This window comes from Herpailurus yagouaroundi, unplaced genomic scaffold (assembly GCF_014898765.1).
Source record: "Herpailurus yagouaroundi ecotype Mexico unplaced genomic scaffold, PumYag 195, whole genome shotgun sequence".
Lineage (NCBI taxonomy): Eukaryota > Metazoa > Chordata > Mammalia > Carnivora > Felidae > Herpailurus > Herpailurus yagouaroundi.
In genome coordinates, this window is record NW_024412426.1 from 7961652 (window position 1) to 7974415 (window position 12764).

General features: G+C 43.7%; 1 protein-coding gene across 4 annotated transcripts in view; it reads right to left on the reverse strand.

Moving 5' to 3' along the window:
* STX6 (syntaxin 6) overlaps positions 1–12764 on the reverse strand; it is a 52307-nt gene that overhangs the window by 13785 nt on the left and 25758 nt on the right. For all 4 annotated transcript variants that reach the window (XR_005781769.1, XR_005781768.1, XM_040446501.1 and 1 more), the window contains exons 4-6: positions 5875–5937; positions 2200–2325; positions 897–1003 (exon numbers count right to left, since the gene is read on the reverse strand). Coding sequence is in view for 2 of the 4 variants with exons in the window: in XM_040446501.1 (XP_040302435.1) it covers positions 897–1003; positions 2200–2325; positions 5875–5937 (296 nt within the window). In the remaining 2 variants the exon portion in view is untranslated. The remainder of the gene's footprint in view (positions 1–896; positions 1004–2199; positions 2326–5874; positions 5938–12764) is intronic.

Sequence of the window (12764 nt, forward strand, 5' to 3'; positions counted from 1 at the left end):
TGAGGGCTCCCAGGTCCCATGTCCTTCCTCCTTCCTTCTCTGTCACCTCTTAATGACTTACACCATTTGTAGAACGTCCGTTCTACACAGTAAATGGTAAACTCTCTGATGGCAAAGACGGTCTGTTCTGTTCGCTCCCCTATCAATACCCAGGACCTCCAGCAGAGCAGGTGCCATTCTGAATTTATGAAGAATGAATGTGTAACACTGAACTTAAGAGTGCAACTGAAGAGGTTCTGAAACATCCTAGTGGATGGTCTTACTTTTTCAGAAAAAAAAAATTGTGAAATGAACAGGTTTTAGAAGGATGCTTTTGGGGCCATGCTTCCAAGCACAAAAGGAGACTGTCCTGAGGGAAAAACAAAGAAACCCAATTGTTTTTTCTTGTTTGCTCTGTGTTTACTTTTTACTTTTGAGGGAAGATTTTTTTATTAATTGAGGTTAAATTTATAAACTTTTTTTCATAAAGTTAAAGTTTAAGATGCAGAGCAAGAAGTTTTATTTGATGGAGCAGGAGAGTCATGGGGTGATAAAGTGAAGCCAGCTCATGTCCTGTCCTCTTCGGGACCCAAATCCCCAGGGAGGTTACAAAAGCCAGATCTGTCTCATGCTCCCATTCGTCATAACACTCCAAGAATCTGCTCAGAGGAGACTGGATCTGTTTTTGCAAGGTGTAAAACTAACATGAGAATAACTCTGCCTAAACCCTGCTGAATTTTATCTGATAAATTTGCTTCTTTGGGGGAGGTCAGTCCGCAAGACAGAATGAAGACAGAGCTGTAAGTAAAACAGCTTTTGGTTTCACTGGCCATGTAACTGTCAGGCTTTTCAGGGGTCTCTGAACACGGCTCTGCCCCTCAGTTTCCCTGCAGTAAGAGGGGCATGTCGATACTCACACTGCCTGTTCCTCCAGCTCCCCTCCGATGCGCTGGGACATGTTCTTCAGCACCCCGATGCTGCCAGAGACCAGCTCCAACTGCTCATCCTGCTGCTCCACAATCAGCTGGTGCCAGAGAAACGGGAAATAAGCAATGAGAATCCATCTTACCTGGCTCCAGTCCCGGTACTCTAGCAGCTGCTCGCGTCTTTGCCAACTTGGGACAATTCTCATTCAGAAGCAAAGCCCAGAAATCCAAGGACCAGACCATCGCCTCTGAGAACACACTGCTCAAAAGGCTGGGTTGTCAGGCTACTGATACCTCCTGCTGATCCAACGTGTGAACAGTCAGCAAACCTTGAAACCACCAAGGGGGACTGATGCCGTGTGGCTCGAGTCCATTGAGGGAAAGGGCCAGGGCCAAAAGCACCTGTGCAGTAACCACTGAGCCAGGGGGGATCTGGGAAGAGGAAGCCCACACCAGGGTCAAGGTCTCAATCCACAACAGGCTGCCACAGCCTGACTACGAGAGAGAGCCTGGCAAACCTCTGAATGTGGGAAAACTGTGCACACCGAGTCCTTTCCTTCCTGCTCAAGGACAAACCAGAGGCGGCCCTGTGGCAGTGAGCTGTCTCAAGGACAACCACTGAGTGATAAATAATTACTGTTAATTGTGCTGTACCTTCCTCATTTTTTGTATATAAAAAAGTCTACTTGATTAACAGCAATTTAAGTAGACAACTGGTTAAACGGAGATGCTAATGGAAAGAGAACACACAGTCCTACATGTATACATACAACTTCGCATTTAAGAACCAGTAGTTTCAATGTGTAGAAAACCCTCAAATCCCCAGATACGTTGTTCTCAGCTTCCTTTTTAAAATACAACTACATATCAAAAGCAACAATGTGAATATAACCAACCTCGCTTTCTTTCTGGTGTATAACCTCCACCAAAGCAATTATTTTTACATATAATAGATTTTCAATGAAAAAACAAGAACTCAATTTTTCTGAAAGTGCCTTTGTTGAAATGAACAAAAAACGGAGTATAGAAGTGGAGGCGGGGAAAGACGTTGCTAGTTTTTTGTGTTTTGTTTTTTTCAATCAATGGCCTTGTCTGTCAGTTGTGGATGTCTGGTCTGCTCTTCCTGAGAGAGCTAATCAAGCTTGGATCTCTTGACAAGGTCGTGCTCCGAAGGAGGTTCACGGCACAGGCGGACGCAGGCTGCTGCAAGACAAGTCCCCCCCACCCCCCCACCTGCTGGCAGTGGACAGAGGGAGGGCCTGGCTCCCACCGCAGCCTACAGGCCCTTGGGTACCTGTTGCTGGGCCTGCTGCTCCTCGATGAAATGGGAGTTGGCTAACTGGAGCTCACGGTCGAGGCGCACGTACTTCTCCGTCGTTCCAGCACTCCAGTTCTGACCACCACTGTCCCCTAGCAGCGCCTGTGAGAGCGGGACGGGGCAGCCAGGTTGGGGGGGGGGGGGGGCGGGAAACAAGCCATTACTATCTGCATAAATGCTCCACAGCAGGGACATAAAGAGTTCTCATACTGCTCACGGTGCATTTTCCACCGGGTCAGCCTTTTGTGTGGTGGTGGAGGTTGGTGCCTGCGTGGCACAATTTCAGGAATGCCGGGAAGGGCACCCGCTGCCTCCAAGCTTTCCCAATGGGACTCAAAAATGGCCTCTGGTCCCATTAAAATGCAAATAAATGTCAACTTCAAACCAACAAGTGCCCATCTGTACACACTACATAATGTAAAAGCACTCGGTCTCTGTAGGTCAGCTCTTCCTACCCTGGGAAGTTCACCAGAGACTCACAGGTTCTAGTGTAATCCCACAGATCTAGAATCCTTTTTATTCAAGTGTGAGCCAGGGAAGTTTCTGGGGTTTTGTTTTGGAAGGAGGTGGGAAAGCACCCTAGTATGATAAGAAGCTAAGTCACAGCCTCTCACACACAGAAGCCCCAATGTCTCTTCAGTTTAACCCATACATAAATCCCAGTGCTCTTCCAGTTGAACGAAAGGGCTACAGGCTTCCCAGATAGGACCTGGGGGTTGCTTCACATGCGGACATGGCCACGAATGAGTGCCTGATCCTGATAACCCAGGCGAGTGCTGGGCCTGAAGTTAGAGCTCTTCACCAGGGTCAGGTTTCCCAATATGAATTCAAGGAAGTTTGTAGCCAGAACAGGATAAGTCTGGAAAAAGGATAAGTCTCCCTTATATGAAAAGGCCGGTCAGGAATGGGAAAGCTCATTCTCGGCTGCGGGCTCGGACTGGGAGCCCCACAATCCTGTCTGACTAGTTGGTCAAAGTTACTGCTCACACCAGTCCTGCATAAAGAGTCAGAAGATGCTGCTGACTAAGATTCTTTCTCCTTGTGCGGTTGCCAGATCTTCTTACCGGGTACTTTTTATCTCCGGAACTGTTAAAAGCCTAACTGATTACTTGCTTCTCTGTCTGAAAAGCCCTTTACTAGCCCCTCGGGACTGACGTGGCCCACTTCACCTGATGCTCAGAGCTGAATTCGGTCAAAGGGCCACACTTTGGGGACTGGGCTTGGCAAAGCTCCGAAGACAGAGCCTAAGTGCTGAGATGATTATGAGAAGGGGACCAGGGCACAGGAGAGCCTCCAGCAGTCCTTGGCAACCTGGCCTCTGGAGGAAGCAGACCCGAGGCCTTTTGAAGATGGCCCTGCCCTGCCCTGATTGTAGGGTTGTCAAGTTGAAGAGATCCTGCTCCTTCTGAGCTGAAGACTCTAAGAATCTCTAAGGAGGGCAGTGGGGCCTAGTGACAATTTTTTCAAGGTCAGAATAAGGCTATATATAGTGCATCATTAGGCTACCGACAGAGAACTGGGGGCTCCACCAGCCTGGTGTGCTCCTGGGGACACAATCAGGGCTATTTTTCTAGCGCATCCATGGTCTACACTCAGGTGGACATGTGTCACACCGTTAACAGTCGTCTATGCTTTACTGTGAAGCAGCTTAGATTCCACCAGTCTGACTTCCAGGACTCTGTTTTAATGGGAAAGGAGACAGCAAGGGCACAGGGCACTGGAGGACCAGCCTGTGTGCAGGTGCCAGAGCCAGAGGTCCCAGCTCAGCCAGGGTAGCACAACCCCTGATCTGGCAGGAAGCAGCGAGGCCTGCCTGCCTGAGTGCGTACAGAAAACCGGCCCTGCGATTCTTTGACAATTTGTTCCCCTATGACGTTTCACGCAACACTGAAAACAAAATTCCAGTCCACACTTGGAAAGGCAATGTGTAACTACACAGTTTGTGTATGTCAGCTCAACTTCTACTATCTGGGGAATAAAACAATTCAAGTTCAGGGTAATGGAGGCCAAGAGTTCCCGATCTCACTGCCACAACTACCTTAGGTCACTCAGCTCCTGTGAGCTGAAGTGGAGACAAAAAAGGGAACTTCAAAACTAGCCAGCTATGGCCAGACCCTCGGCTTCTCCCAAGAGCTAGTGCCAGATGGACCAGGTCAGTCACTGGCTTTTCCTCATTGCACCGTTAAGAGGAAGGGAGGTAGACAGGAAGAAAATAAAACACAACAATGACTTGAAAAATGAAATGCGAGAAAGGAAACAGGAAAATTAAGTTAGGTGATATCTGGAGAGCCCCCTCCCTTTCTTTGAGCTCTTACAATACTTGTTTTCAAAATTAAGTGGGTCAACAAACACGTGCAGGTATAAAGTAAGGACTTACTGATATCCAGTTAGTTAAAAATGATGAGCTGATTCTGGAATAACAGTCTACTAAATGGACTGACTACTGGTAACTTTATGGAGTCTGAACGGAACTGAAGTTAAATCTAAATTTTAGGTGACTGGTGTGTGTGTGTGTGTGTGTGTGTGTGTGTGTGTGTGTATTATTTATTTGAGGGGGGGCGGGGAGATGGGGCAGAAGGAGAGGGAGAGAGAATCCCAAGAGAATCTCTATGCTGACAGTGCAGAGACGTGGGGCTCGATCTCACAAATTGTGAGATCATGACTTGAGCCAAAATCCAGGGTCTGACGCTTAACTGACTGAGCCACCCAGGTGCCCCTGTTGTACATTTTTAAAACTATTTTATTTTATTTTATCAGTCAGAAAGAAATGTCTACACAAAGCATCTAACTTTAAAAAGATACTTAAAATTCAAGGACTGGTCTCTTGTAGCTTTTATTTTTGATATGTCATTATCTGTGCTTTGGTTTCTGAAATGAGATTTCATGATGTATCTGTAATAACTAATAGAAACTAGACCTCATGTCAAAAAAATATTTAAAGGGCACTTGGGTGGCTCAGTTGGTTACATGTCCGACTTTGGCTCAGGTCGGGCTCTGTGCTGACAGCTCAGAGTTTGGAGCCTGCTTCAGATTCTGTGTCTCCCTCTCTCTCCACCCCTCCCCCACTCACACTCTGTCTCTCTCAAAAATAAATAAAATTTTTTAAAAATAATAAAATAAAAATACTTAAAATGACGAAGGACTTAAATTCACACGTTACATTAATTTAACACACATTAAGTTTCCTCCAGTGTCTTTACATAAAATTTCACTCATTCGATGTCTAGTAAGTTCTATGGGCAATGTAGCAGCAGCCAGAGATTTAAAAACAGCCTGTGACACAAACTGTTCCTCACTTTCAAGGAGCATGGGGTCCAGCAGAGAAAAAGACAGGAAACGGAGCAATTACAGCACTTAACAGAGCCTTGCACACGGAGCACGCGCGACACGTCCAGAAGAAATGCCGTGTGGTGGGGGCTACAAGGATAAGCAGAGGGAGCTATGGGAGCCCAGACGAGAGAGCCAGAGGGTGTGAGGGAGCGGAGGGGCAGCTGACCAGACTTTCTCACACCTGCCGACCTCACTCCAGGCTCAGCGTGTACATGTCCTCTGCTTAAACACACAATACGCAGACATCAGCATTTTTTAATTACAAATATCTAACCATGCTATTTTCTTTGACTGATGTTGTGTATTCAGATGTTTACTCACCTGTCTGTTTTTTCGTTCAGCTAATGCCTGCACAGAGGAAGGTGACATGTGATCCTTCATGTCCTAATGAGGTAAGGAGAAGACCAGAAAACAAACGAATACCCTCAGATTAAACAAAATCATGGTTAATATTTTACATGCTAGCAAAATACACATACATTATTATGAAATTTTTAAAACAAAAAGACAGCATTCTTTAAAGTCTCAAAAATAAAGGAAATAAAATAGTGGGACTGGCATTCCTTTAAAAGGGCATAACCTGGATACTAAATTTAAAGAGGAAGACAGAGGAAGGGAGCTGGGATTTCCTGAGTACCAACCACGGGTCAGAAACACCACCGAACACTTATATTTATCACTGAATTTTCATAACAACTCTATGAAGCTGGTATTATTTCTGCTTTACAGGTGAGGAGTTTGAGATCTACAAAGGCTGAGATACTCTCTTAAGGTGACACGGTCAGTAAATGGCAATCCTGGGACACAAACTCAAGAACCTGTGCTCAAGGACTGAGATCTTCAAACAGAATACATGTGAAAAATCATGCACTTTAGCATAAAGTATATCTATCATTAAACACCAGAGAATACTTCCTAGTATTCTATCTTATTTTATTTCTGGGTTGGATTCATGTGAAGTATAGGCTATTCTAATCCAAGAGTGAATTTCCAGAGCAGTATCAAAAATAATTTTGTAAAGGGATGCTTGGGTGGCTCAGTCAGGTAAGTGTCCGACTTCAGCTCAGGTCATGATCTCACTGCTTGTGGGTTTGGGCCTGGTGTCAGGGTCTGTGCTGACAGCTTAGAGCCTGGAGCCTGCTTTGGATTCTGTGTGTCCCTCTCTCTCTGCCCCTCCCCTGCTCAAGCTCTGTCTCTCTCTCAAAAATAAACATTAAAAAATAATTTTGTATGGAAAGAAAAATGAATGGACCCATTACTTACTCTGAAGTAAAACACCTGATTAAATATGAGCCATTTTCCTTATCATATTTAACCACAACCCAATATCCTTTAAAATTATTTGAATTGAGTACGATTGCTGTAATACAATTTTTCTTTAAAAAAATAAATGCTGCCAAAATAACTTCATAACTTTCTGTTGGCAAGTAGGCTATTTTATAGATGCAAATGTTGAGGGATTAGGCGCTCAGAAACTTTTTCCAAGACGCATGACAAGTGAACAGCAGATGAGACTGTGCCACAGTTTTCCTAATTCCTATGGGCAGTCTGAATAATAACCACCTTGCTTCAACTTTCCCAGCACCCATTTTTACGCTCACCAAATGCTCACTAAAGCCTAATACGTGCCCATGTACAGCAGTGAGCAATACAGGCCGGGTCCCTGCCCACATGGAGCCGACACTATGGTGGAGAAAAGGCAAACAGTAATCCCACAGATAAGTCAACAAAGTGGTTGCTGTGTTGGGAAGGAGGGGAATAAACAGGGCTGGAACTGAGTGGGTGATGAATGCCACTCTAGAGGCATAGGATAGGGGTGACAATGGAATCGAGACCTGAAGGGCAAGAATGAGTCAACCACAGAAAGAACTAAAGGCCGGGAAATCTGGGCAAAGGGAACAGCAAATACAAAAGCCTGGAGGTGGGAAACAGCTCAGTGCCTTTGGCTCTTGAGAAAGCAGGCCAGGGTTGTCCAAGGAGCCAGCTGCGTGTTTGGGGCTAGGGGACAGAAGAGAAGGTTGGCCAAACGTGCAGGCCCTTCAGGCTGCTTAGATTTTATTCTGAGGCAGGGGCTGGCAAACTTTGTTTGTAAAGGAGTAAATATTAAATATTCAGCCCATCATACACTGTTGTGTGTGTGTGTGTGTGTGTGTGTGTGTGTGTGTGCGCGCGCGCGCGCACGGGCGCACGTTTTCTAACTATACTTTAAAAAATGTAGAACTGTTCTTAGATTTCATGGGTCATAGATTGCAGGCCCCTGTGCAAAGGCAAATGAGAAGCATTAAAGTATTTTAAGCATGGCCATGGAGTATTCTGGTTCATGTTTTAGAAGATCACTTCGGGTATTCTGTAGAAAAAAATGTTATTAATCCAGCAGAGCAAAGGTAAAGAGATCATTTTACTATAACCTGTCACTATGTCCCTCCCAGTGCTGCCCATCTAAGGGTGCATCCAGAAGGAGCAAACCCCCTCTGTTGGGGGCCTTCAACAAGAGGATATGTGAGCCCTTGGAAATGACACTGGGTAGGTAGCACATCCGAGGGGTGTTCTGTCTAGGGTCCAGTTGACCCAGAAATTCTAGAATTCTCTACCTATTTCGCTGTTCACAAACCTCAAAAAAAAAAAATAAATAAATAAATAAAATGGCCACCCATAGAAACTGAGAAAAATATACTTAGTTTAAAAAAAAAAAAAAAGCACCCACCATGAACATACAGATATTGGCTTATTTAAAACAAAGGGAATTCAATGGTATAAGCCATGTTTCTTAAATGTGTGAGATTTACCTGAGTGAGTCACCTGGGGTGGTGTTAAATGTTCACTGGTGGGATAACAGATGCTTTAAAAATGCACTTAATACATTTTATAATAGTTTAAAAAAAAAAACAGTGAACATTACTTGCATAAAGAAATAATGAAAATATCAACATGTATCCAAACATGTATGGAAAAAATAACTGAAGTTCAATTAAACCTTGAACTTTATCTGTAGAACGTGTTTTTGCTGTTAGAAGTCAGGACAGTGTGGGGCGCCTGGGCGGCTTAGTTGGTTAAGTGTCCAACTTCAGCTCGGGTCATGATCTCACAGTTTGTGAGTTTGAGCCCCGTGTCAGGCTCTGAGCTGACACCTCAGAGCCTGGAGCCTGCTTCGGATTCTGTGTCTCCCTCTCTCTCTGTCCCCTCCCCTGCTCGTGCTCTCTCAAAAATAAACATTAAAAAAATGAAAAGAAAAAAAAAAAGAAGTCAGCACAGTGAACAGGGAAGTAGAGACCATAAAGGCGCACAAGGAGGCTTCTAGGGGTGCTGGGAATGCTCTGGAATGCTTCTATGGCTGTCACCAGTTTACAAACTCTTCAAGCTGTGTACCTGGGATACATGCACTTTTCTCTATTTTTGTACTTCAATAAAAATGTAAAAAAAAAACAAAACAAAAAACTGCTGCTCTGGAACAATGGCTGGAAAGTAAACTGGACTAACTGAAAAAACTTGACATTTTGTAACAGGAGCCTTGATATTTGTGTCAAATATTCACGGCCTTGACCTAGCAATTCCACTATTAGGATTTATTTTAAGAAAACAATATAAAAGGGGCGCCTGGCTGGCTCAGTCAGTAGAGCATGCAACTCTTGATCTGAGGGTTGTGAGTTAGAGCCCCATGGTGGGTGTGGGGATTACTTAAAAATAAAATCTTAAAAAAAGAACAGTATAAAATATATACCAGAAAAAAAGCAAAGATGTACACTGCAGTGCTATTTATAATAGGAAAGAAAAGTAGAAAAAAGCAGCATGTCCCAAGAAGAGAATAGTAACTTAGAGTAAACTCAGACTAATGTGCCATTTCTTTTAAGAGTCTATTTCAGGGGTGCCTGGGTGGCTCAGTTGGTTGAGTGTCCAACTTCGGCTTGGGTCATGATCTTATGGTTTGTGAGTTCGAGCCCCATGTTGGGCTCTGTGCTGACAGCTTGCTCAGAGCCTAGAGCCTACTCGGGATTCTGTCTCTCTTTCTCTCTGCCCCTCCCCCATTCACACTTTGTCTCTGTCTCTTTCAAAAATAAACAAACATTAAAAAAATTTTTTTTTGTTTTAAAAGAGTCTATTTCTATGTCATATAATGACTAGAGGAAATATGTAAAACTGTTAATAGTGATTATTTCCAGGGAGTGGAATGACAGAATGGAGGGGCATTTTTTTTTTTTTAATTTTTTTTTTCAACGTTTATTTATTTTTGGGACAGAGAGAGACAGAGCATGAACAGGGGAGGGGCAGAGAGAGAGGGAGACACAGAATCGGAAACAGGCTCCAGGCTCTGAGCCATCAGCCCAGAGCCCGACGCGGGGCTCGAACTCACGGACCGCGAGATCGTGACCTGGCTGAAGTCGGACGCTAACCGACTGCGCCACCCAGGCGCCCCGGGAGGGGCATTTTTTACCTTTCTCATCCAGCAAAATTATTTGCATTTTAAAAATAGCAAGTATGAATTGCTTTTAATTTTAAAAATTAAAATACAAAATGCTTATGATGGCTTAACACTATGATCACAACTGTAAAAATACAACTATCATACACTGAGAAGAAAATCACCATGAGAAAATATAGCAAAGGTTGTGTTCATTATTTGGAGCTTAGATTTCTTTTTTCTATTTTTTCCTCTTATAAACTTTCCTAATTTTCCTTCATGAACATGCATTACTTTAATGAAATACGTATTTATTTAAAAAAATTTTTTTTAAACGTTTATTTATTTTTGAGACAGAGAGAGACAGAGCATGAACGGGGGAGGGTCAGAGAGAGGGAGACACAGAATCTGAAACAGGCTCCAGGCTCTGAGCTGTCAGCACAGAGCCCGACGTGGGGCTCGGACTCACGGACCTCGAGATCATGACCTGAGCCGAAGTCGGCCGCTTAACCGACTGAGCCACCCAGGCGCCCCTATGAAATACGTATTTAAAAGCTCCAGGTTTTTAAAGTGTCTGCTTACTAAAATACATGTGGAGGGGCCGTTAGCCCTGATGGCGAGTGACTCTTCCAATGGCTGTGCAGCGTGTGTCCTGTGTGGCCATGACAGCAGGTAAAACAGCCAGGCTTTCACTTCTAGTCGCCATTTGTTTCTACGTCCGTTAAAAGTTATCAGCCACTAGCCTCCTTATTAGGATTTGGAATTTTAAGCTAAGTCACCGAACACTGTTAAGCATTCTGTAACAACCTATCAGGCAAAAAGGTAATCAGTCATCTTCTTTCTAACACATGAAGTTTAGAACCAGCAGTCCAGAAGCAGCTAATACCAATACAATTTGGTTCGTCTGTCAAAAAAAAAACAAAAAAAACAAAAAAAAACCCCACAACACAATAAATGTCCTAGTTACTTATGCTCCTGTTCCCATTTCATGGTGTCTTCCAGACTGAGTGAATGGGACACCATACATCCCAGTACTCAGCACTCAGAGGTCACACATCCCAACGTCATCTCTGTCCACATTGTACACCTCCCCTTTTTGGTTAACCATGTCTATCTTGACTTACAATGAAATGGAAACAATTCTTGGGTTGGAACAAGTTGGATTTTTTTCCGCAAGGGGTACAGTTCTCATCATCTTTGAAAGTTAGAGAGAATGTCTGTGAGGACCATTTAATTGATAAAGAAAACATAGAGCCAGAGAGGCTAAATCACTTGCCATGATGAAAATTTATTAAGGTCACAAATGAGCCTAGAACTCAGGTCTCCTCACAGTTCATTCCCTGTGCCTCTGCCATATACTTCAAAACCTTCTGCTACTAAGTTAAGACAAAGTCACTTCTGGAACATATTTCCACAACACAAAGATTTCACATGCAAGATCTCCAATGTGTAGGTGACCCCACAAATATAAAAATGATTACTTCAAAAATATCAAAGGCTATTTACACACACAAAAAAATATTTTTGCTCTCTTCAATAAAAACTGCCAGCAAAACTTAGTAAAAACTACATAAACTTCAAAGACACTTGGGAAAACACACAAACAAGACTCTTGAAACCAGGGATGCTTCTCTCTTTTTTTTTTTTTTTTAAATTTTTTTTCAATGTTTATTTTTATTTTTGGGACAGAGAGAGACAGAGCATGAACGGGCGAGGGGCAGAGAGAGAGGGAGACACAGAATCGGAAACAGGCTCCAGGCTCCGAGCCATCAGCCCAGAGCCTGACGCGGGGCTCGAACCCACGGACCGCCAGATCGTGACCTGGCTGAAGTCGGACGCTTAACCGACTGCGCCACCCAGGCGCCCCCAGGGATGCTTCTAAAAGCAAAGCCAATGGACATGAATTGCAAGGAAAAATGAGGGAAAGATGTAATTCTTCAGACAGAACAACCACACACACAAATGTACAATGTGTTACCAACTCTCCTGCCTAAGAAGGAGAAAGCTGTGGATCAAAATGTACTCCTTTTGGAGCAAATAAACGAAAACGTACTGTTAACAGGTTAACAGAGGACTTTATGTAAGCTTATGATATACACATCCCAAACCTGAGCTTGGTCATAGGTTTCTTTTCCCAAATCTCCTAATTCTCTGATCCTACTCTGCCTCCTCCAACTAGAACCCGGAGATCTCAGTATATAAATACTGCTTAACTAGAGACTCAGTAGGGTAAGTGTCTCTTACTTAATCTCAGCTCAGGTCATGATCTCACGGTTCATGGGATGGAACCCTATGTCAGCGAGAAGCCTGGTTGGGATTCTCTCTCTCCCTCTCTCTCTCTCTGCCCCTCCCTTGCATGCATTCACTTTCTCTCTCTCTCAAAATAAATAAATAAACATAAAAAAAAAACAAAAACCTGCAAATACTGCTTAGCCAAATGCAATAATATTTTTTTAATTAAAACAATTTTTTTTACATTTATTTATTTTTGATAGACAGAGAGACACAGAGCACAAGTTGGGGAGGGGCAGAAAGAGAAGGAGACACAGAATCCGAAGCAGGCTCCATGCTCTGAGCCGTCAGCACAGAGCCTGACGTGGGGCTCGAGCTCACAAACCGCAAGATCATGACCCAAGCTGAAGTTAGATGCTTAACCGACTGAGCCACCCAGGCGCCCCCCAAATGCAATAATATTCAATCAACACATGGTGCTTTAAGAAAAAAAATTCAGGTAAGCCTCATTACTATGTCCTTCTCTTCTGAAGGATTTCAATTAGAATTTATTAAAATGAGATCAACAAAAGCTCAATTAGGT